Genomic DNA, 27,344 nt, shown 5'->3' with positions numbered 1-27,344 from the left:
TGAGGGCAATTGGATCTTGTTGACCCGACCGCCCAGTGAGGGCGCTCGCGTCAGACGCTCAGAGCCTATCGATCCGCTCTCGGCTCCCATCACTGCAGTAGTACCGTGCACATCAGCCTGTCGTAGGAATTTCCCAACCCCTCTTGCAGGATTTTTCCCCATGAGATAATTTTGGAACCGTGCCCTTAGCTTCATTTTTTGTCCAACGAGAGGAAACGACCCCTCATTAGGCTTGCGCGAGCTCCTCAACGCTCTCCAATCAACATGTTTGCAACATGCCAGGGTAGCTCAGTTCGTCTGGTCCCCAGCAACCCCGGTCGCACGTCACCTCCTGCAACTGCATACTCAATTCATCACATCCTTCCCACTGGTTGAAAGTCCTCTCCGTGGTTATTTTTGAATGTGACCTTTTTTTGGCAACTCAAACCTCTTGCAGTGGGTCGTTCTACATATACCCATGGACCGCCCGTTCTCAACATTAATTCCTTTTCACACCTACGCCCCATATACCACTCATTATTGTTCCCAAGACAATATTGTTGAATGCTATTTAGCCCTCGCGTATACTGTGTCTGATTTCAGCGCTCCTGTTTACGATCCTTTTCTTTCATATCTCCCGCATGAAAACCTAGCTCCTCGCCTGTATTGCTGGAGCTCTGAATTATTTTTTACTGCTTCCAAGGAAAAGATATTCCTTTACGAAATTTTGATTGACCTATCTATCGTTTTGGTTGGTCTCGCGAAGGCACAGTCTTCAGAATGGTGCGTCTAAATGCCTTTCATATGGAGCTACTATTAACAAGAAACAAGCAGACCAGCCAAAACGACTATTGGCCTACTTTTCGAGGCCACTTATCGAAGGGAGCCGGACCATTTCCATCCATCCGGGGACCGCGAGTTCCGAACCCGCCATCAGAGGCCACCGAGATTCTTGATACCGACTTTGATTCCGATTCCCAGTCAGATGCTCTCGAGGATTCCCCCCGGAGGAGCGTTCGCTCAGTATGTACTTCCTCTTTTTAACAAACTTTGTCTCAGCCACAGCCAATCCAGGAACTAAAACCAAACTTTTTAGCTTGGATCGTCGAGTGTAACGACCGCTTCCACCCCCGACGAGATCAAAACACCAGATTCAGCTGGATTAAGTGGATTTCACTTCCATATTGATGACAATCCAGTTGCTGGCCCAGATGGGCCGCACCTCTTTCGGATGTCAGATGGCTCGATGGATATCAAATCATCTGTCGAAATCGACTTGATATTTGATGATGCCCCTGATAGTGCCACCACGCCCTTGTACTCCTCCGCATCCAAGCTGGGCCCCGACAGGAGAGACACGCCTATCCCACGAGTCTCAAATGTTCGAACGTCGCTTCAGCCTGTGCCTGAAATTGACGACACAGCGCTGCCTGATGAAGCACAAGTTGCGAGCTGGACTCCTCAAGATGTTGTCAATTGGATGCAAATGCTGAGGTTTGACGATAGTATTGTTGAGAAATTTTTCGTCAACGATATCACGGGCTCTATTCTCCTAGATCTCCAGCCCGAAGATCTGAAGGAGCTCGATATCCAGTCATTTGGTAAGCGGCATGGATTAATGGCCTCAATTCGACAACTTCGCAATATCATGTCGGATCAGCCATCCGATCCTCAACCATCCATTCCGTCAGAGCCTGTTTCACGAGAAGCGACACCGAATTCTACCGCTGCTGAAGTCGGTGTCAGAAGCTGCAATGCGACTCCTATAGCCAGCGAGGAGAACTATCCCTCACAAGAAAGAGAGGAAAGTCAGAGCCGTCGTCAGCATAGACGGCGCCGGCCGCGAGTGATTGGGCCTAATGATTCCGTTTCTATCGTCGGCATCGAACAGATGATGCCCAAGATACACAGGTGCTCCAAAGGCGAAGAATGCCGTAAATGGCAGAAGCAACAGGAAAGGCTATCTCGCGTTTCCCGGGATCTTCCCGTTGAGTCTTTGTGTAGCCCTGTGGTTGTTCATGGTGACCCGGGCAATGCCACCACTGCTCGAAATCTGGTCAAAACGCCGAAGTCAGACATCACACCTTCCATCGTCGCATCCTCCGATGCCCTCGGCCCGACTCAGTCTACTGAGCTTCCTTTGTCTGAGGAAAAGTTACACGATGTTCAGCCCCGCGATCCCCAGGAAAACGTACGAAACTTTTTGAATTTCCAACGCCTGAGTCGGTTGCAACCTGTCAATGATCCAGCAACTCCGCCACGGGAAACATTTCCTTCTCCGAATGATGACAACTCTCCAGGACACCTTGCAGAGAATTTGCGCAGCCTCCCCAAGCTCAGGATCCCCAGCAGCCGTAGTGCTGCGATGAGGAACTCTACCCTTTCGCCAAACCTTTCTGGCCAGCGCACTATCACCCCTTCCATTATGCGCAGTAAAACCCCGTTCCAGCAAAATATCGCCGAGCGATCCGCCGCTCCTTCCGATGGTCTATTTTCGCCATCTGACTATTATCGACAAGATCCTCATTACGGGCAGACATCGCCGCTGTCCGAAGTTGATGTTCCTCTCACAGCAATTCCGGTCGGGCCGATCGAGAGAGTTTTCTCTCAATCGGTGCCCCCTGACATGAGATATGGCTCCCATGGGCAACACGGCCCTGATCCGATTCCTCGTCCAATTTCGACGAAGGTGGAAAATCACAGGCGAAATATATCTATCAACGCTCCCCAGCCTGCCCTCGCACGTCTCGACGAAGGACGGGTGATGTCGCCGATTAATACACCCGAGGACTTGGAAAGAACCCCACGTGCGGCTCACTGTCGTGTCAATCCATTTAGCCCCACGGGTGAAGTGTCAAATGATATAATTCACAGCGGCTGGATGAAGAAACGCAAGACTACGCGCCTGTTGCGTCACGAGTGGAATGAGCACCATTTCGCATTGAGGGGTACCCAGCTTGGCATGTATATGGATGAGCAGTCCGCTCATCGAGATTCAAAGGCTCTTGAGTATGTTGACGTGGATGATTATGCCGTGGCATGCTCTTCCCTTGCTTCAAGTTCCAAATTGACAGCGGCATTCAAAAAAACAGTCCTGAAACGCAAGGACAATGCTTCAGGGGACACGGCCTTCGCATTTTCGCTGATCCCGTCGCCCAAAAACTTCTCAGGATTAGACCGAAAGTCTATCTTCTCCAGTGGTGGCAAGTCGCACCATTTTGCCGTCAAAAATCGAGAAGAGCGCATTGAATGGCTGCGCGAGTTTATGCTTGTCAGGGCTTTGAAAGAGCATACTCGAAGCGGCGATAAAATTGATGTAAATGGCACTTCCTTATAAAGCCAGCAGCTCCCTCGGGTCGCTCAGAGCCGTTTACACTCTCTTGATTCCAACTCTTCACCATCGCTATATACCCACCCCAATTTCGTTTTCCGTCCGGTTCATTTGAGCTTTTGGTGTGCTGTTGTTATTGTCTTTCATCCATGCAGCTTCGCCTCACACCGAAGCCTAGCTGCTATGAGCTTACGAATCTCATTTCTTCATGACGGAGCGTTACTACATTTCATTTCTCACATGGCTTCTTTAGTCTGTTGTCCTGTTCTATGCTCTACTCTCATTTTCTGGGCATATGTTGAATGGGGGACTTCAGGCGTATATGGGTATTTGGGGGTACATAGCTCACACCCGAGCTCATTAGATGTAAAACCTCACGATTAAAGATTTATTTGACAGTGTTAGTTTCAGAAGACATCAAATTCGAGCTGGTTCTCACCAAGTTTTATCACGTGAGGTTTAGTTGTGATCGTGTAGACTTTTTGGTAACTGGTAGAATAGAATTATTACTGACAAGTGTCACGGAAAATGTCGCCGCTGGAGAATGTGGCTGGCAACCCTTGGCGGGAAATGCATTGGCTTCGGGCTGGACTTCTCCTCTCCCCCTCCTCTGCTCTGTCGGTCAAAAGTCGGACAGCGCCCAACCTGACCTGATCACGAGCCGATAGTTCCGAACACCCTTGTCAGTTCGTGACCGCAACTTCCATGGCTTGTTTCAGCTATGGCACCTATGATAGGTTTCCACGCATCACTAGTATTTCCGGGTGACCGAGATTGTCATTGGTGATCGCCTAATGCAAGTTCCAGCCTGGGCGCTTATATGTTCACGGCGACTGGCTCAGCGATGGGTCTGTGCACTCAGTAACCTGCGTGGGGCGATCACAACGCATGAATCCGCCTGCGCGCTGCCCCTCTCGCACCAAGCGAAAGTCACTGAGGCGTGTTGGGGTGAATTTGGTGAGCGTGAACGCCCACAATTAGCGCCATATATCACATTGTGCTGTGCTTCGACGTGATATACCCGTAGAGATTAGCAGCAGCGCAGGAAGAATCGGTGAGAACGGCCGGTAGCATGCTGGGGCCCTTGGTCCATTTTCCGGGGTAGGGAGTAAAAGGACTGGCTAGCCGCCCCCGGAGGATGCCTTGGGACCGACCGAGTGGAGGCTGGATGGAAAGGATCAGCCTCTCCCACGCACGCAGTTTCCCTTCTAGCCGCGCACAGGGGCATCTCGCATGGCGCACCGTTGGGAGCACGATAAGAGGTTGGATTCTTGAGTCAGCACTCCCTTCTCCCATGGCGATATTGCGCCCAGTCTCCTTTCTTTCTCTCTACCTGGGCCCGCTCACACCATTGCTCGACCATCGCATCGATGTCAATAGTTGCCGCCAGCCATGGTAAATGTGTCCGCTGTCCGCGAAAGCCTTGTGCAGGTCGCGCAGTCAACACGCGTGGCAATGCGTTGCTTGAACACCGGACGAGACTCGCATGATGCATCGTTCCGTGCGCTATCGCTACTTACAGACATACTTGATCTCCTTTATCGCATCAAGGATGAAATCAGTTGGGCCGAAGAGAAGTGGTTCGTCGCGGTCGGTCGCCTCCGAGCATTGAGTGAGCTTCTTTCATGGTTCGGAATGACAATGAAATCCGTTGAGCTCTACTTTCAACCAGGCGGGGTCAGCCCATTCTATTTCCGAAAGCATCTATTGGATAAGACATACAATACACGACTGGAGCAGTACAAAATTATGTTTCTTTTGTCAATGCAGCCCGATTCTGAGTAAGGAGCCATCGGTCGCAGGCTGAATTTCCCGAACGCTAATGTCTCTCAGAGAGCGAGCTTTATTGGACAAGGAGATCCGAGATAGCTTGAAGATGCATCGAGAGGTTGACACTGGTGAGTCAACACTATATTCTGAGAGATTCGGGCCTAACATAAACGACTGTTCACATAGCCAACCTCAAGGTCGGCCTGCAATTCGAAGACGATGCTCTCAACCTGACAAGTCGACTCTCTTCAGAACACTACATTGCACTTGCAGATCTCTGCAATAGACGCCAACAGGGGAGTTGTTCATGGATATTTGACAACTCGAGTTTCAAACAGTGGCTATTTGGAGCTGTCCGAACCTTGTACTGTATAGGACCTCGTAAGTCCTTTCTTCTGGCTATGAGGCGCCCTTTTGTGTCATCCGCTTATCTTTATTAGCTGGAGCCGGCAAAACATTCTTGTCGTAAGTTCGATCATGAGCCACATCATCCGCATTATGCTGATCTAACGCACCATCTAGCTCTGCGATTATTGATTTCCTTCAAAAAACGTTTACCTCGCCTGATGTTGCCACCGTGTTTGTCTTCTGTCAAGAGGATGGCGGAAAAGAACGAACATCAATCGATCTTCTAAAAAATATCTTGGCACAGCTTGTGTATCGCAAGCGCAGTCTTTCCTATGCAACATCCGCACTTTACCATTCAGAGTCCTTGAGAAGCGGTAGCGCTTCTCCCAAAGCCTATCAAAATGCAATCCGGGCAGAGGTCAATCGTTTTTCCAAGGTTCTGTTTGTTATCGATGGACTGGATATGTTTTCCGAAAAGGAAAGAATCCTAGGTCGGCTCCAAAAGCTGCCTCAACAGGCTCAACTTCTCGTGACCCTACGAGAAATGAGCGGTGTAAAGCCACAAGATAACTCCGGATACGTGAGCGTCCTTGCGCCTCCGGAGGATATTGGCCTCTACACTCTCACTCGTGCACGAGCGGATAGTAGTCTTCGAAAAATTCTTGGAGGAGACTCACCGGATCTGGCACTTGAGGACAAAATCATTCATGCTGTGGTGGACAAGTCTCATGGGGTGTAAGCTTTCTACCGGTACAAGTCATTTTTGATCAAAGAGTTACTTACAGTTTCTGCCCTCCAGATTCCTCCTTAGCAAGATTCACCTCGATCTGCTGTCGCAATATACCGATAGCAGTCTGCTTGAAAGAGCCCTCGTCCATCTACCCGAAAATTTAAGCGAGGCATACGGAGAAGCAATGAAACAAATCGTGAGCCTAACTCCACGAGCAACTCGTTACATTTACTGGGCTCTTTACTCGTTGAGGCCCCTCACAGTTTCCGAGTTGAAGAGCGCAGTCGATGAGGAGGATGAGGAGGCATCTAAGCCTGAGCAAATGACATTTGAGCACTCCTTACAAATACAAACTGCTGGACTTCTCAGCGTTGACGCAGTGAGTGGGAGTGTTCGCTTTGTTCATCGCACCGCAAAAGAATATTTAGATGGTTCAGCTGCTCGAGTGTTCTTCCCTGGAGCGCAGAAGGAGATGGCACAGGCCTGCCTCACTGCAATCAGCCCAGATGAGATTGTGGACGAGTGCTACAGTAATGATGTTGGCCCCTCTCGTATACTGAAGAAGGGATTCCTCAACTATGCAGCTACCTACTGGGGTCTGCATGCCCGCGAAGTTGATGAGGAGGAGCAAACGATACAAGTGCTGATCAAAACCTTCCTCAACAAATTGCTTTGGCGAAGGCCACCTCTTGACTACACCAAAGGAAGGGCCGATGGCATGCCGTCAGAGCTTGGAATTGGAAAATATCCGAACGACTGGAGTGGGCTTCATTTCCTCGCATTCTTTGGCGTTCCTGGGAAAGCAAAGCGCCTGCTTGAACAAGGAGCGAAAGTCAACGGCCAGGAAAATGCCCTAGGCGTAACCCCTTTGCACTGTGCTGTGTATCAAGGTAACGATGAAATGGCCGAGTTCCTTCTCATGAACGGAGCAAACGGTAATGCGACCACTGCAGACGGACAAACCGCTTTACATATTGCATCCCAGAGGGGGCACCGAAAGTGCATGAAGCTCTTGTTTTCCAGTCATGTCGATTTACATATTTTTGATCACGCTGGTTCCTCGTGTCTTCACTCGGCTGTTGGAACAGCAACTGATGAGGCTACGGTTCCCCTTTTGGTCAAACACAAGGTGGATCTGAATTTCCAGAATCCAAAGAATGGAAACACAGCCCTTCATCTAGCAGTTCAATGCAGACGACCACGGATCATCTTATTCCTTTTGGAGAAAGGGGCTACCATTGATATTGTCAATGATGAGGGACTGACCCCTCTCCAGCTGGCAGCCAACACAGACAATTGTGAGGCGATATCTCTCCTTTTGCAACATTGTGCTCATATTGAGGCTCGATCACTGGCTGGCCCGACAGCTCTGCAATACGCGGCATGGAAAGGGCATTGGATTGCCTTTGACCTTCTTCTTATCGGTGGAGCAGACATCAACGTGTGGAATAAGCAGGGGGAAACTCTCCTCCATGAACAAGCTCGGTATAGCTCGAATACCTCCATCATGACAAAGATTTTAGATCAAGGGGCGAACATCGAAGCGCGGACGTCTCAAGGTTATACTCCTCTTCAATGCGCTGCTATCAGTGGAAATAAGACAATGTTCCACCTTCTACTCGACAGAGGCGCCAAAATTGAGGTCGAAACAGCAAAAGGTGAGACAATCCTTCACCTGACCCCGCCTACCAACCAGGATTGCCTCGACATATTGAAGACCGCTCTGGACGATGGCATCGACGTGAAGGCCATATCCAGCCAAGGCTGGACCCCTCTCCATCAAACTGTCTATGCTGGGACAGGGGCTCTTGATATTACATCTGACAGAACTGTTGATTACATTCAACTCTTGTTAGCTCATGGTGCCTCGATAAATGAATATGCAGTTTCGGGGGCCTTCGAGACTCCACTTCATCTCGCAGCAATGGCGCCCATTCCACGACCCTCTCTTGTCGATTTCCTCATTCGGCGTGGCGCAAAGGTGAATGCCACTACAAGTGAGGGTAAAACTGCCCTTCACCTTGCTGCTGAGCGCGGACGGGAGCCACTGTTCCGCACATTACTCGATGCTGGTGCGGATCTTTCCCTTGAGATTCCCCCAGACCAGAAATCCACTGCGAATGGGGAAAAGGGAGAGAAGAAAGACAACCCAACCACTGCCTTTGAGCTGGCGAAGAAAAATCCCTTTGGTTCATTGTGGTTTGATGATGATGGTCAGCTGCGCCCTGTACCTCAAAGAAGCGGGAGAGATAGCGCAACTACAATTTTTGAAGACATGGATTCGGATCTCTCTGAGCCCGAGACCGGCGGCTCTTCTACTCTGGTTGGAAGCGAGCAACAGTATATAGTGTGTGAAGGGTCATAAGTCCGGTTTCTGGTGCTTTTGTTGACATTCTGTATTCCTTGCACGATACCCACTTTTCAGACTCGTTCATTAGTTTCTGGATGAGTGCTGAGAAGTTGCTTGAACAGCGAGAGACCACGCGACGACATTTCTTCCTACTAATGTATCGTTGAATCAAGATGTTCTTGAACTAGCATCCTATCCTCTTCCTATTCTCAATACGCACATATTTCCTAAAAGGAGGCCAGTAATCTCCAAGTGCCTCAAAAGGAATGTAGTAGTTGAAAATTTCCTTGGAAATATTTTTTTAAGAGATGCTTCACTGTATTAATGTGATGTGATAATATGAAGAAAATGGTCATCATATGAAACCAAAAGGCTGAAAGAAATCAGCGTTTCCTAGGTGGTTTCATCCCATCATTCGGACAACAACATAAGCCCATCCGTCTCCATATGCAGAGCTCCTCACTATTTCCTCAATAGGGGCAGACATAGGAAGCACAGCACCATGTAAGACTGGCTTTGCAAGAACCGGAGTTCTTCGGCTTGGGAAAAGATTTGGGAGTAAGGTGTGCAGAACACCGCCTATGGTCTGAGGCTGTGTACTGGGGCTCGACCGAGAGCTGATTGATTGACTAGAGTGAACACTCAGAGCCTGCATTAATGGAGGAAGAGGCGATTGAACCACTTTGAGTGACCCCGACTCTTCGTCGGGTAGTAGCGGTAGAAAGATGCGAATCGGTACATTGCGGAACGGCTGCGATGGAGGGGGCAGAAGAATGTTCGAAATACGTTGGAATGATGGAAGGTCCACTGGTTCGAAAATTGTCAGCCTTCATATAAGTTTGACGAGGCTGTTCATCTTGACAGGTCCGGTGCTTACCATCTTCTACTGCCTTCCAGAGGCCTGATGAGTCCTCTTTGGAAAGGCTCATGATTCCTTTGGCGGTTCCATTTCGAAGAAAGTCTGCCTCTTTGACGCTGTTGATGAATGCATCATTCATGACAATACCATTTGCATCAAGTTGAACGAGGTCTTCAACTGGCCAGTCGCTAAAGTGGACCGTCAGTCGCCAGGGGAAGGATGATCCGCTCTCCTGAGAGTCATCGCTTCCGAAGCCGGTCTTGGTGGCAGGGTCTGCTCCAGCGTATAAGTCAAACAGCAGACCGATGGGATAGTGCCATTTCAGCGGCACACCCTCGAAAGCAAACCAGCCATCATGGTGCTGGGAGCCAGGCTCAATCAAATAGGGAGAAAAAAAGGCTCGAAGCTTTGGGAGCAACGAGGGAAGATAACAGACTCGTGGGAATGAAACCTGTGTTGGGGTTAACAAGAAGTTTGAAGGTTAGGTAGAAGGGTGTTTGGGCATAATCACAATATATGGATCAGTTTGATCATAACATCGGCTCTGCGAAGGGGCAAGCACAATCTCCAAAGGTATCCGCCCGTCCCAGATACGTTTCTGAATGGCTGCGGGAGATGCCAGGTTGTCCATCTCTCAATAATGCTCGAGGTACCTCCCTGTCTGTATTAGCCATCAACTGGGTGCCGCAAGATGATCCCGCAGGTTCGTGACGAGGTCCTCCGGCCTTGGGAAGATCAGTAGGTTAGCAAGAGAGGGGCATGTCATGAGTTGATAAAGATCTGGAATCGTGACTGCCCCACTCTAGAGGAGACCACTCCTAGAGGCTAATCAATCACATACACTATCTGGCTTGGATTTCTTCAAACTGCTCCCTTGATGCCAGCGACTGTGTTGAAGGACCACGAGTGGTGTGTTGATGGATGCGAGGTACGGTTGCCGACACGTGATAGTGCCTGAGGCAGGTCAGTTCTCTGCGTCACGTCTTCCATCCCGAAGCAACTGGAGAGAGCAACAAGAGACAGGAACAAGCGTTGGCCTCGAGCTTTAGGTTTGTTGAACTCTAACCAAATGTGCGATCTCTCTCTTCTAACTGGTTTGGTTTACAGTGGCTCCAGCAAGCAGCTCCCAGCGCACCGATGGCCTCCACACCACACACCGCCTCGATCTCGTCTCGTCTCTGATCATCCACAGTCCTCGAATCTCCTAAACTTCCCTAGAATACCCCCGTTCGAAGCCCAGGAGTAACATTTTGTGGCGCACAAGAGTCTTTGTGACCATACTTCCGTCCTTGCCTGCGATTATGACGCGTTATTCATATTTCTCGTCGAGCCAGCTTCGGCTCGTGGACACTCTTCTTTTTATTCACCACGTTTCGTAAAGCATTCCTATCGAGCAAATCATGGTGGAATTGTTGTGGTGATATCCGAGGACGACGAGTTGGACAGCGGCAACATAAGCGCAGGACATTGGTGCTTCTAATGTGGAGAACGGTCGCTCTGCCTTCCATCCATCATGCTTCAAGCAGCTTCAGAAATCTCACTCAGCATACTGCTGATGTTCTCTACTATCGGGGTGCTCTTTTTGCAGCTATGCGACCGGGTCAATAGTGCAGTGTGTTCTTGCCATCTTTGAAGGTGGAGGCCGTTTCGCGCTGCAATACGTGCTGCATGCGTCTCACATCGCTTCCAGATTGCGCTGACATTAATCTATATATTCGAGCGCACGCTATGCCGAGTGCATCTTGGATGGCACTTCTGGAAGGTTAAGAAGCTTGCTTGCTGCGGCTTCCAAGGCAGCGTGACCGAATGTAGTTCCAAATGCCAACCTTGTAAGCATATGGCCACCGTTAAGACAAAGACCGGGACGAGGGCCTGTCTCACGGACCACAATGCTAAGAGGAGGGATTATCTTCCAAAGACTTGGTTGTGCCGCTGACCTTATGATTAGCTGTCGCAAGTAGCGGTGGCGATAGCATAGAATTGGAGTGTACTTGAGCTAGCATATGCCTGTCGCCAAGCGCGGAGGGTTGAATTTCGGTACGATTTAGAAGCGTGCCGAATAGTGCGCCGAGATTCTATTCAAGAATTGAAGTTAGATTCCTCCCTGTTCCTATACATATTCTGTAACTAGTAGAGGTAGGCACCTTTTTATATCCTCACACAGCACAGTCCCCTTCTGGTTCTATCCCGAAATTCGCATTTGCAGCCGTCTCGGACCAAGGAACGTGAGCGCCGACCAGTGCACGGCAGATACCGTCAAGCATCTCATAATTGGCTCGCGTTCTGACACCTCGGGGACATTGTTAAGCGATAGATTGGACCACGAACACAGCGGTTTGTCACGCCTAGAGAGCTATCACTCGACGGACTGTGCATTGCAACCTAACTTCTAGGTCAAACAGAGAAGTGAATCGGTATATCGTAATTTGATGATTAGTAAATCAGTCAATCTAATGGGGATGTAGAGATGCGTCGCCCCAATACAAGATCGTATATTACTTTAGAAGCATAATCGGGCCGTGTTCGCGATTTAAGGCATGCCGAAAGCGGCCCGTAAACTGAGCTTGTCCCGATTGATCGCATTCCGCGCCATTAACTCTCAGCAAGGAGAACTAGGTTGGCTATATGGTAGAAGGGCTTTGCTGCCGACACAGGGCGTTCTGTACATATTCACTTCTTCACCGGTGACAAAAACAGACCGACTCGGCAATTGAGGCTCCACTTGATGTCTATCCGGCGTGGTTCGAGCCCGCCCATCGATTAGCTGGACTACTCCCGGGCCGTCTTGGCCTGCCGTCTTGGCTGTTGCAATAACCAAATTTGTTAGAAAGCTTTGGATTGCATTGCGGCTTGGTGTTTTCCCGTGCCCAAGGCCATCAAACTATGTTCCTTTGAATGGGGCAGCATATGTCATCTCTGTGATGAACAAACACATCAGTGATCATCACTTTTACGTCAGCCGGTACTTCTCGGTTAGACATATACTCCTCCCCCACGAGATCCAACCAATGCGCAACCAACGGACACTGCGACTACGTGTTCATGTCCGGCTCCTCGCCTTCACCTCTTCACGTGACCCAACATCACCTCCGGCTTTTTATCCTTTCTTCCGCCTGCTCGGCAAGCTTCCGACTCCACCGTGGTTAAGGGTTTCTCCCCGACATAGTGGATCTCAAACATTGGGGGAGGTCTACGAATTGTACTCTGGCTATTCAATCAGCAAGAGGGACTTTACTGTGCTCTGCCTGCTCTCCACACTCGAATTCCGTGCGATCCGCGGAGAAGGATGTACCCAGTACATTGTGACGCAGATTGTCGCGAGCGAGGGCTACAGCGGAAACCCCCCCTTTCAGCGGGTAAATGCAAAGCTTCCACCGGGGGGAGATTCTTGCCTCCTAGCCACAGGTGTCTTTCGACAATGCAAGATTCACAAACGAAAATGAAAATGGTATTGTTGGGCTAAAAACGATGAAACTAATGTTTGAAAATTCTCGCCCAAGGAAGTAGGATTCCGTTTGGATATATACTAGTAGCCATTTGCTGGCCCCGGCTGAACGTTTCGACCGGGGAAAACACTACCCCGGCCCAAAGGTTCCCACCCCGTGGGATCAGTAACCCTCCAAACTCTTGTAGCCTCACTTTCAAACCCCATACTGCCCCAGAGGATGGGGTTCTACGCGACGTATGTTGTGGGGATGGCTCGTTGAGAGAAAATCCACACCCACACGCCCACTGGGGACCGAAACATTACTTAGGGGCCCCATCCCGTGCTCACCGGGCTTCATTTCTTTCCATCTATATCCTTCGAAAATTTCTTCTCTCGACCAGTCCACCCTCCCTCATCTCCTCTAGCTGTTCGACTTAGCTGCCATGGGTGGTATCCTTCACCTTGTTGAGGATCGGCCAACACCTCCTTCGGTTTACAACTGGCGAGTCTATGTGCTCGCTCTCATTGCATCATGTGGCTCCAATATGATCGGTTATACGAGTGCCTTCATCGGCACAACAGTCACACTCACATCTTTTAAAGATGAGTTCGGCCTCGAGAGCAAGTCAAAAGCGGAAAGAGATCTTATTAGTGAAAATATTGTATCTCTCTTCATTGCCGGTGCCTTTTTCGGTGCTCTCCTCACATACGGCCTTAGCCACTGGATTGGACGCAAGTGGTGCTTGGCCATTGCGTCTGCTACTTTCTCATTGGGAGCTGGTCTGCAGTGCGGTGCCAACAGCTCTCGCGGCTTGGGAATCTTGTACGCTGGTCGTGTTTTGTCTGGACTTGGCACCGGTGTCGCCTCCAACATCGTTCCTATCTATCTTTCGGAGCTGGCTCCGCCGGCCATTCGAGGACGTCTTGTCGGACTCTATGAACTGGGATGGCAAGTCGGTGGCCTAGTGGGATTCTGGATTAACGTGAGTCATGGCCAGCGGACTCTGCCCTTGATTTGATTGAATTTTTTCGCTCGAAGCTAACTTTCCCTTCACCGTTTAGTATGGCGTTGAACAACATCTAAAGCCGAGCCGCGAGCAATGGATTATTCCATTTGCCATTCAACTCATTCCATCCGGCTTGCTCTTCATTGGCTCAGTGTGGATTCGAGAATCTCCCCGCTGGCTGTTCCTCCACGACCGCCGAAAGCAAGCGATGGAGAATCTTTGCTGGATCCGCCAGCTGACCCCCACTGATCTCTACATCACGGAAGAGATTGCTGCGATTGACCAAGCACATGAGGATCAAAAGGCCACAGTTGGAATCGGCCTCTGGAAGCCCTTCCAGGCTCTTGGACAGCGCCCGAACATGATGTGGCGTCTGTTCCTGGGATGTATGCTGTTCTTCTGGCAGAACGGCTCGGGTATTAATGCCATCAACTACTACTCGCCCACCATCTTCTCGGTAGGTCAAGCACCATGCCCCTGTGCCTCGCGTATATGACTTTTTTCTGACGATCTTCACAGAGTATTGGTGTTGCCAGTGATACTGTGAATATCATGACTGGTATCTTCGGTGTTGTTAAGGCCGTCATGACTTTTGTCTGGCTGCTTTTCCTGGTTGACCAGCTGGGAAGACGTAAGCTTCTTCTCATTGGTGGTATCACCGGCTCTATCTGTATGTGGGTCATTGGCGCCTACATCTACGTTGTGGAACCGGAGGATCATCCTTCAAGCAGCTTGAACGGCGGAGGTATCGCTGCTATTTTCTTCTTCTATCTCTGGACTGCCGTATATACTCCCACTTGGAACGGTACCCCGTGGGTCATCAACTCTGTAAGGCTTCCTACTTTTAAGCTCTCTTAAGCTCTACTAACATCACCGCGAAAAGGAATTCTTCGACCCTAACTTCCGCTCCCTGGCTCAGGCGTTCACAACAGCCAGCAACTGGCTTTTCAACTTCCTGGTATCTCGATTTACCGAACAAATGTTCGAGACGATGGGCTACGGAGTTTACTTTTTCTTTGCCTCTCTGTCCTTCCTCGCGTTCTTCTTTGCCTTCTTCCTTATCCCCGAGACCAGTGGTATTCCTTTGGAGAAGGTGGAGCGTCTCTTCAAAATCAAGCCTGTCTGGAGTGCGAATAAGATCTTGAAGGCTGAGCTGAAGGAGGAGGAAGCACAGTTCCGATATGATGTTAAAGACGGTGCTGTTCATCAAGAGAACAAGTCGGAGTCTGACGAGCCTTAACGTTGTATGATATTGAAAGAAAGCATAGGCTCCTATATAGACATAAAGCCTTGTACATCATAGAAGGCGAGTAGGCCTTGGATTCCAAATTCGTGTCGAGGGGGTTCATCGTCTCGTAAAGCCTTCATGTCCATTTCGACAAAGTTATCCACCCTGTCTCGCTCAAAATTCCGAAGAGACGCTTTCACGATGTGCGATCTGCTAGGGTGCTGGATAGCTAAAGACATGGCTTCATATATTTTTGAAGCGGGTCGTAGCAACCTCTCGAAATGGCTTCACACCTTCGGATTCTTAATCTGCCGCCCTTCCCCAAAAGTCACTATCATTGTCAATATCGTAGTCATCATCATCGTAATCATCATAAAGAAACTCATCATCTTCAAAATCATTCCAAGGTCTGTCGTTTTCCACTCCTCTTCTTCAACTGGCTCCACCACACTGAGTATCCATCCATGACTCTCCATTTTCCTTCTGATATCTGAGCTTGGACCTTCCTCATAAACCTCGACGATGATTTCCTAGAGAGATGAGATGGTTTTGAAGTGAGCAGCAACCAGCGCTAATGCCTTAGCACAAATCGTAGGGCTGTCAAAAGAATCTAGCCGGTTTCCAGGTACTGGTGCTTTCTGAGGCTATTATGAGCGTTTTCAATTGGTATAATGTGTTAGATATAGCTACCACGCTTAATATATTAGATCTATTAGCTATCTAGCGACCGCTACGAGTACGCTATACGCCTACGCCCGCTATACCTACGCCCGCTACGCCTATACCTATAAGCCCTCCGCTGGCTCCGGTTGACTTGCTGCCCAATCTGGGTGTCATACCCCCCCCCTCTTTCAAATAGCCGAACGAAAGATCGCGCCAACAAAGACGAAATCAAGAAAGAGAAAGACCTTCTCCCAAATCACAAGACGGTACCCGCTTTCTTCGATTTGCTCTGGTAGCACCATGGCAGCAAGCCGACCATTAAATCCTCACACTTTGTACTTGGCTGACACGCGTTTCAGAAAGGCGATGATGCCCTTGCCGGGCGCGAAGAACGAAATATTGCAAGTCATCGATTCCCACCAGACCCCCAAAAGGACAGAACAATCAAATTTTAAGGACTATATATATCAGTATTCAATGAGGAGACACAGGATCGAAAAACGGTCGAGGAGAACGGTACCGAATACAAATGTTTCTCAGTTCCGATGGGCTACACGACATACGTGAGGCGTGTTGATATTGTCTGCTGGATAATCTAGGAGGAAAGAGCGTGCTTCACGCCATAAATGTCATTCAACCTATACCCATCATTGTGGCCGACCCAGATAGTGAACGATACATCCTTTGCATTGAAGAAGACAGAGCTCGTCCATATCGTCAAAAGAAAAGCGAACATAATGCAGGGGAAATCATCATATACAGTCCATCAATACACCCTTTCAAGATAGTTAAGCTCTCCTGGCAACGACATTAAGCAAAATCATATGAGACGAAACCCAAGGACCTCAAAGATGAACCCATCACATCCATATCCAACATAGATATAACCCAACGGGATCCCAAAATGCCAGCAGGACGTGCGCACTATGACACTACTAGACCCCGATCCCGACGACGCCACGTCCGACGGTGTCGTCCAAAGCCACCAAAACGTCCAAATAATATACAGCCAGACAGCAGCTATGAAAAACAGGCCCAGACGAGAGAAAATATTTTCAAACAATCCGGGTGGACCGGAATGTGTCGATGAGTACGAAAGCGTGCTGCCGGGGGTGTTGAAATTGAAATTCCAGCTGCTTGATTCATGGACTTCTCTGCGGTGGTAAGTGGTGGTTGTAGTAGTGACCTGGTGGTAGTCCCCGGCCTGATCTCTGAATCGAGACATTGGCCCCATGCCGCGCCAGGGTATTCGGTCTGAGGTGCCAAAGGCACTGCTACTGTGCAGGCTATGCAGAGTCCCGAGGTGATTATTCTGCGTGTGCCAGTCGTCCATTCGACGACCGAGATGTAGATCCTTCCTCATGAAATTCGTCAGTCGAGGCTGGCCGATATGCATACGCCAGCCGCTCCCTCGTTGATTGCCTAGGTACGTATTGGAATCAATGGAGTTGCGACCGAAACCTGTAAAACCGCCTGCCCGCGCGTTTTCAAGCAGTTGGATTATTTCGCGGACGGCGTCTCCGAGTTCGGCAGAGAGTATGTCTCCAAAATGCTGCGCCGCGCCTGGCGGAGCAGGTGTTTGCATGTCGTTCGTTATTATATCCGGCGGCGGGCGATCTGAGGGCCTGTCCTCATTGTCATCCTGGATGGTGTCTTCCGGCCAGATCCACGAGTCGTCGTCGTCTTCTTCTGATGACGAAAGGACCGTCAGAGCAGGGGCCTCTCCCTTCGGGCCAAGAGGAAACTCTCCAAGAACCAAGCTTTCCGGCTTATCTCGTAGAGATGAGATATTATCCAGCGCGCGCTGGACGGCCCGTCGAGAGCCTTCGAGGTCATGCGGGTCTGCGATAGCAGTATTGAGTCCGTCGACAGCGAGGAAAACGACAAGAATAAAACACACCACCCCGCCGAACTTCAAAAACGGTGCGTACGCATGCAGTCCTACCTTCCAGAGCGCGATCAGAGGAGCCGTGACGGGCCATAATACCCAGAATAAAATCCTGAGCGAAAACGCGAGAAGCGCGAGTTGGTAGTTGATCGCCGCGAAGAACACTACAAACTGCAGTATGACGACTGGAAGGCCCTGGAGAAAGCTCGCTTGTTCCTGCTGCAGCACCGCACCGGCGAGCATATTGAATATACCGAGCAGATTGGCCAAGGTGAACAGATATGTCAATCTGGAGATTGCCTCGACGTTGTCTGGCTCGTAGAGGATAACCTTGGCGGCGGCGGTGAGCACCGCGCATGTAAAGCTGATGCCGAAGATGTTCTTTTCGATGGATAGAAGGTTGTAAAAAGTGGCTAGGGTGTCGATGGATCGCGTATGAGGCTGTGTTGGATCAGTCTCTAGGCTGTACTTGACGCAGGCCCGCCCGACGGCATGGTATAGACGCATGATGATCGTGTACTTGAGCCAGAACGTCGCTTCGATGCCCGTCTGCAGGTTTAGATATGCTGCTGGATGTCGGTATGCCAGGGGTAATTCCGTCCATGGCCGAGCCATTGCGTGTGCGCCTAGCAGAGGGAAGTATGTACTTCTGATGAAGTAGAGGAGAACTATCGCGCATAAGTGTCTGAAAACCAGCGGACGGCGCTGATAAAGCTGCTTGAAATGACGCGCGCTCTCGATTAGTTCTGATCTGGACACTGTCAGTTGAATGTAGTGCGCGACAAGACTGGCTCGCGGGATCTCTGCAATGGCATGTAGCAATGCCATTATGTATCGAATGAAGACAAATTTCAGAAGAGATGGGAGTGCGGCAATAACCTCTTTGACAGGCTTGTCGCGGAGGCTTGTTGGGGCAGTGAGGTCCAGCGTCGCTTGGGGGTTGAGAAACAAAGGCCACGAGCCGTCGTTTGCTTCTACCATAAAGAACTTTTCCTTCAGACGTAAGTTGACCAGCGGAGTGATGACCATCGTGCGAAAAAGGCCGTTCTCGTCATCGACCTCATTGTCGATGCCAGCCCCAATCATGTGCAGCGCGTACCGAGTTGCGATCCAGCGAGAGCCTTTGACTTCAGTCAGCTCTCGCACCTCTCGAACAAGCTTATCTGGTGGCGTGTCGGTAAGGTTGAGGTCAGGAGGAGATTCCAGACTCGTGTTTTGTCTTTGGTGATGCAGCGATTGAAGAACGAATTTGGCCGGCTCAGCCTGTGGGTCTGCATCGCCGCAGACAAAAGCATCTGCAGCATCGAGCATTGCGGGGAGGTGCTGCCAGTACGGGAAGCTGGCTGCCTCTTCAAACAGCTGCGCTACATCGACGAGCAGGTTGATCGGTGAGAATCCAAGGGTGTTTACTTTCTGCGTCAAGATCGTATGGATCGGGTTGACGGTGAGGCTCAGTGCTAAGAGCCGAAGGGAGCGCGAGGCGTCGAGTAGCGCAGCGATGTCATGGGTGTACTCATTCTGGAAAATCTTCCCGATGGATGTGTTTTCTACCAGGGCATCGAGCCTCACTCGCTCCACCTGCGTTTTGTCTTTGACAAATCGCGCGCGGAGCTCGGACACAGCGGATCTGGTCTTCTTCATGAGTGCTTCGTAGTAAGTTTCGGCGGAGACATCGGTCAGATCGTGCGGAACGCGTTCTCTGGACTCGTGGAGCTTTGCTGCGATGGGGATTGCTTGTCGCGTTGCGCACACGCAGTTAATAGCAGACGTCAGCGCGCCTTGTGCTCGCTGGAGGGATTGTCGGTACTCTAAGAGAGTATACTTCTTGCCCCCTAGCACCGGTGTGAGTGGGCTCGTGGTGAAATTCCCCAGTGCTTGGAGAAATGACAGTGTGTGTTGGTGAACGTGGCGAAGCATCCGGTCAAACACAACGCAGGAATGTTTATTTGCAAGGGTAAATCCGGACGTGCGCAGGTGATACGCCCAGTAATTCCAGGCGTGTTGGACGAGTGGCCGCTGATGGGGTAGAAATGCATGGGCCTGTGATAGGGTTGTCTCGCTGATAACGACCACGCAGATCTGGGCGAGGAGAAGGTGTGCCTCGGCGGCAGTAAATTGATACCAGAGTCTTGTTCCGGCATGAGACTCGTCATCCCATGAAGCTTCCTGCTGCAGTAGGAGGGTTTTACGGAGAGAGGAGTGCACGAGCTTGGCGACCTGATGCGGGTCGATCTCGACGAGAGAATCTAAGAGCAATTTGAGCTCTCTTGACGCGTTGGCTGCTGTGGTTTCAGACCACCAGATTCTTTCTTTTGTCGCTTTTCCCATTGTTTCTGAGACTCTCAATGCAGTGTGGAGATCCAAGCTGGTGATTGGGACGGCGGTGACTGTCAATATTTGAAGGGCCGTTCGTATCCGGCGTTTAATGTCTTCTGTGCTGTGAGATAACCGGGTAAAGATCTTCTCATATACACCGGTAAGCCCACTCGGTAGAGTGTCGAGATACTCATCGACGTCTTCGATATCGGCTATGTGGTTCTCGATGTTGTGGAGGGTCATATTCACGAATTCGAACATTCCTTGTGAAGAGGTCTGTAATTTCTGTATTATAATTTTACCGTTTGGTTCCAGGGCCGGTCGTCGGTCTAGCATCTGCAGCGTTCTGTCTTCAACGTAGTGATCGATATCTTGGCGAGTGTGGTCGGTAATAGAGAAGTTCACGACGGCCAAATTTGAATCTAGAACGTCCCGGAGTGATTCGCGCCTCTGGCTGAAAAGTACTAGACGAGTGCTATTGGCAGTAGCGGCGATAGCCAGAAGGGCTTTGAGAACGTCGGTGCCGTAGGGACTGTCATCCAGACCATCTACAACAATGCTAGTTTCGAAATTAGCAGAGATTATCATGGAGTCAGGAAAGGCAACAACTCACAAAACATTGCCAAGAACTAGAGACAGCAACTCCTGCAGCAACCGCAGTAGCGTACTTGCATCAACTTTGCTCGTCGGTGTCTTTTCCTTCCATTGATATACCCTCGCGAACATCACTTCATCTGTATCATGGGCTGATAGTAGCTGGTGAATCAGCGTACCCAGAACCCCCACAGGTTTGTCATGGCTTTGGTCGACGTCGCAGAAGAAATACAGCACGGTAGTCTTGATAACTTTAGAACCGCATGTGGGACTGGACCGCGGGTTGTTACAGACTGAAAATCTGGACGCTTCTTGGGCCTCGGATGCGTTGCTGAGGGCATCAATCAAGTACGCAGCCAAGACGCTTTTCCCAGAGGCCGGCTTGCCATGGATCCAAAGAACATTTTTGCGTGTATCTTTAGACACCCACTTTCCGTAGTCATCTAACTCTTGAAGCCAGCCACATGTATATGGGGCAGTCCTCTGACATGCCAATTTTCCGTGCAAATGCTGGATCTGGGGCTTACGCGAGGCGTCAAGCCAATGCTCGACCACATTTCGATCGCTCTCAGCCACGATAGACCCATACTTCCATCTCTCCAGCCTGTGCTTAACGGAGCGCGACGCAGAGCTGGAGATCAGCCGAATATCACACAAAATCTTGTCGTAATTGGCATCAGGACCCGGTTGAAATGTGTTCATCTCCATATGGTTTGCATCCAAGGCCCCGTTATCCGCATTTTCGAGCCAGGCCGACTCCGCTGGGACAACGATCCAGGGGGGTAATGGCACCTGGCGTGTTTCTCTATAACACCGCGGGCGTATGTTGAGGACCCGCGAGTCGTTGCAGACAGTCTCAAATCCCTGCTGCAATTTCTCCAGCGGCTCAGAATTGGCCTTGAGTACCTTGAGCAGCTCCGGGTGGCTCTGTTGGCCCATGATGGAGCCGTATATCATTTTTGCCCTTGCCCAGCGTGAAAATGATGAACCCCGATGCGGAGTCCCGAGAAATATGACGCCTGCAACGCTGCACAAGAAGTCTCGATAATTCGCTGCCTTCACCCTCCAAACAGCGTCGATGGTGGTAGCCGCTGACTCGCCCTGGCCTTTGTCGGCATCTTTCCATCGCTCGTAGGCTGTCACCAGGGCCTGTTTGACGACCAGACCGCCAAAGCTGTGGGCAATGAAGATGATAGGCCGCTTTCTTCTCGTCGAGCACATCTCCGTGCGGCCATGATGCTGTCGGTCGCGTATAACGCAGCCCAGAAGCTCCACACCGCATTCTTCCAGACTGGTGTATGCCGGGTCTCTATACCATTCTGACCCGTACTCAAACCCTAGGATCCGGGCTTGCGGCACATCTGGGCCGAGCTTTTCCCTCAGCCAGTGGAACCGACTGCCGTCTTTGAGCTTTGTAGCCCATGTTGTTGCGTATTTGGAGCCAAGGCCGTGGACGACGATGATGTCGATCGCTACTTCGCCGTGGTATTCGTCGTGTTGGTCGGGTGGCGGCTGCTGTGCAGGGCGCTCTTCATGCAGCCTCCCTTTACGCCGCTCTGATTGTAGCTCGGCAGACATGATGTCTTCTCGTGCACAGCGATATAAGCTTTACTTCTGCCTGTAGGCTTTTTGCGGGGGCAGGGGTGGTGTTTTAAGACTCTTCACGCACCGCACGAGCCCAGGCACTTCTGGCGTGGTGTCAATACCTACGCAGTACATTAGGTGATAAACCACGACCGGTCGCAGGATTGCGCGATTTCTAATATGATCGCCATTGGTCACCCCTGCTAAGTGCCGCGTGATATCGGGGCTAGCTGTCAGCCTTGCGCTGTTTGTGTGTCCCTGCGCCTCAGCCACCCCCGCTCGTATTCGCGACCGCGACGGCTTGGCGGCCTTCTTTCACTTCTCATTTCACATTTAGATGTCGTTTGAATACTGGGGTTCGAAGTAAATAGGCTCATGTCGGCTTTTTGAAGACCCATCATGAACAACGCACCTTTTCCAGAGGTGCTTCAGCTATATCACAACCTCAGCACATCGGCCGTAAAGGGCTCTATCGTGAGAACAACAACGATCAATCAACCAAACTCCCAGGACACTACTGCTACTCTATCAGACAAAACATATCTCCCAGGCCAGCCACAGATTGCGCTACACGACCCAAAGCTACCGAGCTATCTGCTCTCGGAGTTTGTCACCAGCGATCTGAATCGTCTCGCGCCGCACCTCTGGCTCGTCGCGAAACAAGACAGCACGCACATCTCGTCGCTCACAGAGCAGGCCGTGCGCGGTCGTCGCGTAGTCATTACGGAGAACCCAGAGCTGCATCTAGTCTGGGCGCACGATATCGTTCATCTCAAACCGATCCCCAAGTATCTCCTCTCGCACGCCTTCTGGACGTTCTATCTCACAGGCCCGAACCGCGTTGTGCAACATGATGCTATGCGACAGAAAATCGCCAGAGGCGCATTAGGCTTCCTGCGCTCGTACTTCTATCTTATCCGACATAAATCAGACTTCCTCATGGCAACAGGTGATACCAATCTCCGCCTACTTCCGCGCGGTGTGCGATACTCACAGTTTATGCGCTTCATTTCCACCTTTGAAACGGTGCAAGATGTCGACGTCTCGCCGCGGTATCAATTTGGCGAGTTGCGACTCACGCGTCTGAACCTGTGGTCCAAGGTATTCCTGCAACGGCTCCATTTCCACAAGATGTATTGGCAGTATAGCGCTCTGTTCGCGAATTATTACGGTCCGCTGTGGTTTGTCTTTGGCTGGTTCAGCATTGCGCTCAATGCGATGCAGGTGGCGCTGGCGGCGGATGGGACCAACTCGGCGTCGAGTGCGTGGTATGCCTTTGCTAGCGTGTCGCGGCCGTTCGCTGCAGTGACGCTTTTTGTTATCCTGTTGTCGACGGTTTATCTCGCGGCGATGTTTGTGGTTCATTTGGGCGGCGAGTTGGTGTATGCGTTAGGGGATTTGTATAGGAAGAATCGTATGAGCACGGGCGGCGAGCAGACGAGGGACAAAGGCGGACCGTAATGGAGAGTATTTAGATTCTACCTCACACATCCCTTATTGTTCGTCAACTTCACTTCTGTCTAGAGTGGCCAATATGAATGTAGAGTATGGTTTTGACCTTGATGGACAATCTTGTAAGCAAACAATCCTTTTTAGAGGGAGTAGTTTTATTGGGGTTGCCTCACAATGTATGAGAATGTTCGAGATACGTTGGAATGATGGAAGGTCGACAGGTTCGAAAATTGTCAGCCTTCATATAAGTTTAACGAGGCTGTTCAATTTGACAGGTCCGGTGCTTACCGTCTTCTACTGCCTTCCAGAGGCCCGATGAGTCCTCTTTGGAACGGCCCACAATTCCTTTAGCGGTGCTTCCTCATCTTTTCTCTTGCTATCTGTAGAAACTCGTCATACTAGATACTTAATTTAGTCTATGCTATTTTAAATATAGAGGCGTAGATAATAGATAGTAGTAGAATAGTAGGTAGAGTTTAAGGGAGGAAAGCTATGTAATATTCAGTTGAAATCTAGTTACTAGCATCTGTGCTATGAGTAATTTCCTGGGTTACCAACCATATACTTCGAGCCACACTGGAGAAATTGGGTTACCATAATAGGTTAGTCAAGGGTGGTCTTGGCGCACTTCAATAGTCGTGGCCGTAGTGTTCTTCCCACACCGGGAAGGACAATCAATTATTCCGTTCTGATCTCTCAACATCACCTCGCGGCTGCCACTTTTCACTGTACCTCGCGATTGCGCCTATTATCATCTTTACCAGACTAGTATTCGGTTGCACATTTCCCCACATGTTGCAATAGACTGTTCTTGGTTGGGGTTCATTTAACAGTAGTCAGGTTGGACTACACCGGATAGTCGTCATGACATCCCAACCGGCACTGCCCTATGAAGAGCCGGGAATCCGGACAGTCCTCATCCAGTCGGGACTCCTCCTGGTCCTGAACTTTGCAAATTGGTTCTTGGACAAACTGGTGTATTGTGGCTTGATCGGGCAAATTTTCATCGGAGTTACTTGGGGTATGCCCGGTGCACAGTGGCTGACACACGAAGCCCAAGAGATGATGCAACAACTAGGCTACCTTGGCCTTCTACTTCTCGTATATGAAGGTAAAATGACACATTGCGTTTATTTCCTTTTTTTGTGGTGATTTAACGAGATCATTCTTCTTAATCCTGCTGTCTCTGTCGTTGGTTTCGGAGAGCGGCTCATGTCAGGCACCACTTGTTGCTCTAATTGTTTTCCTGCATTGTAAATTGAGATCCCTATATCATACTGGCTGATGATGTATCTGATACATACGACCATAGGGTGTGGAGAACAGGGCTTCCCGTCCGCTCAGCCGTACTTAAGCCACACGCCGGCCAGTTAGTAGTATGGTGGGTGACCACATGCGAATCCTGGCTGTTGTATGTTTTTGTTTTTATTTGCTTCAACTTGTTATATTCAAATCCTCTGCTTTCTGCGTTATCCGTGTGAAGACAATGCTGACATTAAGATGCAGGTGGACTTTCAACTTCGTTCACGGAACTCAAGGCTCATTTTACCCTCTCGGCAATCGCAGCATTTACGGGGGTTGCAACTCCAATGGGTCTATCATTTATACTAATGCCTCTTGTTGATGCAACCCCCCTCCAGGCCTTCGGTGCTGGAGCAGCTTTGTGTTCAACAAGCATTGGCACCACATTCACCATCCTCTCCACAACCGGTTTAGCCAAGTCTAGACTGGGAACTGTGCTCAGTGGCGCTGCAATGATGGATGATGTCGCAGGCCTTGTCATGGTTCAGACCATATCGAACCTTGGCAATTCCAGTACGGAGTCATTCAGTGCTGTGACTATTGTTCGCCCTGTTTGCGCGGCCATCGGCTGTGCTCTTGGTATTCTTCTCGTCTGCAGCCTCGCTGTTGCACCGGCCGCGCGAAAACTGTATGCAACTAAAATAAATCTACTGCCCAAAGCCAGAGAAATTCCGGCGGCTTTTGTTCTGCACATGGCTATCTTGGTCGGCTTTGTGGCTGGGGCGTCTTACGCTGGAACCTCAGGTCTCTTTGCAGCTTACCTTGCCGGTGCTTGTATTTCCTGGTTTGATGATCTTATGATGTCCATACAAAAGAGCATCCAGCATAGGAGAAATACGACTTCCGCGACTAGTGATGCTTCCCTAGCTTGTCTTGAGATGGCGCGTCGAGCCTCAGCTAGCAATGCTAAATCCCAACCAAATACGGAAGGAAGTAGTCCATCAAGCATGGATTCATCTGCGAGCGCTATGAACCAGGATAACACCAGGATTATTCCCGGTCAGCAGACCTTTGATCTGTATTGCAAGCAGCCACTTCATTATATTTTGTGTCCCTTTTTCTTTGTGAGTGATTTCTACATTCTCACACATTCAGCTCTTCAGTATAACATGCTGACAGTGGCAGGCATCGGTCGGGTTTGCAATTCCCGTGACACAAATGTTTCAAGGAGAAGTCGTCTGGCGAGGCATAGTGTACACATTATTGATGGCGCTCGGCAAAATCGTCACTGGTATATGGATTCTACCAATCACAATCAGCCCACTAGCTGGTCTTATAAGACTTCGACGGGCGGTGGCGCTCCCAATAAGCTGGTGCATGTCACGCCGCAAGCAAGACACTGAGCGACACCTTTCCAGCCCCAACAAGAAAGCCAAAAAAGCCGCACGTCCACCAAGATCTCCTGCAGATACCTCAACTTCCCAGCAATCGTCTCCAAACGAAGTCCGCTCTTCGACTTTGTCAGAACGCTCTACGTCGTTGGAGAAAACACGCTCTCTGTATCCGGCCTCTATATTTGGTCTGGCAATGATTGCACGAGGCGAGATAGGATATCTCATAGCATCAGTGGCGGAAACTGGTGGGATTTTTGCCGTGTCAGGCCCGGGTGGTGACAAGGGCACCGACAACGAAACCTCGCAAATCTACTTAGTAGTAGTGTGGGCGATTACCCTGTGCACTACTATTGGTCCAATCTGCGTTGGAACATTGGTAAAGCGAGTCAAATCTCTACAAGCTCAGAGGAGCCAGTCAGGTAGCCCTGACCCGCTAGGTGTATGGGGTGTCTCCTAGAGGTGATCGTAGACTTTACCCTTCAATCCAAACAGCAACTCAGGGAAATCAGCATATAGGACCGATCTATTATACTACAGTAGCTTAAATGGCACCTACTTGCCTCCATAAGTATTTGTGGAATTGAATCCTTAATTAACGTAGAAAGTTGTGGCACTCTTAAATTGGGCAGCCTCAGAGTGTGCGAAGAAAATATAGTTGCGAGGCAGCTCTTTCTCCTAATGATGTGTTGATATGACTAGGAAGAGAGATTTGACGACGACCAATTATGGCTCCTTCATGGTATTAAGGTTTTGTTGGTCATTCCGAATTCCATTCATAAGAAATCCCGAGTATGGGGGTGCCACCTGTCCCCCTTTCGTATCAACTAATACGATCTTGATAGTGAAGAGAAACTATGATAGCGAGTTGATGATAGAATGGATCTACTTATCAATAGAGGCTTTTCCTCACCCAAAGTATCGTCCCGAGCAGCAGACAAATGCTGCCAAAATATCAGATTATAACCAGCACAATGCTCTGCCTACATAATTCGATAGCAATTCCTCCTAGGTAACTGCTGTAAGCATCATCTAGTGAGATGCCATCGAGCCGCCCAGGAGGCAGCATCAGTTTGGGTACCACTGTTTGTATTATATCATGTGGCTGCAGCCTAGAGAGCTCCAGGGAAGACAAGTTGAGCTATTTCTAAGGAAGATTGCTATTCTCCGCTATCATTTGATCTG

At 50.0% G+C, this 27,344-nt stretch overlaps 7 protein-coding genes across 7 annotated transcripts; 5 read left to right on the top strand and 2 right to left on the bottom strand.

Annotated features, from left to right (window-relative positions):
* Nucleotides 1-759: 759 nt before the first annotated feature.
* N7482_000934 (SAM and PH domain-containing protein) lies at nt 760-3,316 on the top strand (the record flags this gene model as incomplete). The annotated part of the gene is made up of 3 exons (XM_056683059.1): nt 760-762; nt 811-1,002; nt 1,076-3,316. 3 exons carry the CDS (start codon nt 760-762, stop codon nt 3,314-3,316), a joined length of 2,436 nt encoding a protein of 811 aa, XP_056546665.1.
* Nucleotides 3,317-4,702: 1,386 nt separating this feature from the next.
* On the top strand, nt 4,703-8,523 carry N7482_000933 (NACHT and Ankyrin domain protein; the record flags this gene model as incomplete). The annotated part of the gene is made up of 6 exons (XM_056683058.1): nt 4,703-5,091; nt 5,144-5,208; nt 5,267-5,461; nt 5,521-5,545; nt 5,603-6,163; nt 6,228-8,523. 6 exons carry the CDS (start codon nt 4,703-4,705, stop codon nt 8,521-8,523), a joined length of 3,531 nt encoding a protein of 1,176 aa, XP_056546664.1.
* A 388-nt stretch (nt 8,524-8,911) lies between these two features.
* N7482_000932 (autophagy protein 5) lies at nt 8,912-9,998 on the bottom strand (the record flags this gene model as incomplete). Its single annotated transcript, XM_056683057.1, has 3 exons — nt 8,912-9,315; nt 9,386-9,818; nt 9,879-9,998. 3 exons carry the CDS (start codon nt 9,996-9,998, stop codon nt 8,912-8,914), a joined length of 957 nt encoding a protein of 318 aa, XP_056546663.1.
* Nucleotides 9,999-13,237: 3,239 nt separating this feature from the next.
* On the top strand, nt 13,238-15,041 carry N7482_000931 (sugar porter family MFS transporter; the record flags this gene model as incomplete). The annotated part of the gene is made up of 4 exons (XM_056683056.1): nt 13,238-13,777; nt 13,857-14,258; nt 14,321-14,629; nt 14,685-15,041. 4 exons carry the CDS (start codon nt 13,238-13,240, stop codon nt 15,039-15,041), a joined length of 1,608 nt encoding a protein of 535 aa, XP_056546662.1.
* A 1,471-nt stretch (nt 15,042-16,512) lies between these two features.
* Nucleotides 16,513-22,068, bottom strand: N7482_000930 (uncharacterized protein; the record flags this gene model as incomplete). The annotated part of the gene is made up of 2 exons (XM_056683055.1): nt 16,513-20,455; nt 20,510-22,068. The coding sequence occupies 2 exons, from the start codon at nt 22,066-22,068 to the stop codon at nt 16,513-16,515; spliced, it is 5,502 nt and encodes a 1,833-aa protein (XP_056546661.1).
* Nucleotides 22,069-22,473: 405 nt separating this feature from the next.
* On the top strand, nt 22,474-23,535 carry N7482_000929 (uncharacterized protein; the record flags this gene model as incomplete). Its single annotated transcript, XM_056683054.1, has 1 exon — nt 22,474-23,535. One exon carries the CDS (start codon nt 22,474-22,476, stop codon nt 23,533-23,535), a length of 1,062 nt encoding a protein of 353 aa, XP_056546660.1.
* Nucleotides 23,536-24,390: 855 nt separating this feature from the next.
* Nucleotides 24,391-26,619, top strand: N7482_000928 (cation:proton antiporter; the record flags this gene model as incomplete). The annotated part of the gene is made up of 3 exons (XM_056683053.1): nt 24,391-24,637; nt 25,033-25,892; nt 25,954-26,619. 3 exons carry the CDS (start codon nt 24,391-24,393, stop codon nt 26,617-26,619), a joined length of 1,773 nt encoding a protein of 590 aa, XP_056546659.1.
* Between the last annotated feature and the right edge of the window lie 725 nt (nt 26,620-27,344).

Source organism: Penicillium canariense (genome assembly GCF_028826845.1).
Source record: "Penicillium canariense strain IBT 26290 chromosome Unknown utg000001l_segment0_segment0, whole genome shotgun sequence".
Classification (NCBI taxonomy): Eukaryota; Fungi; Ascomycota; class Eurotiomycetes; order Eurotiales; family Aspergillaceae; genus Penicillium; species Penicillium canariense.
This window is presented reverse-complemented; position numbering and strand designations above follow the sequence as displayed.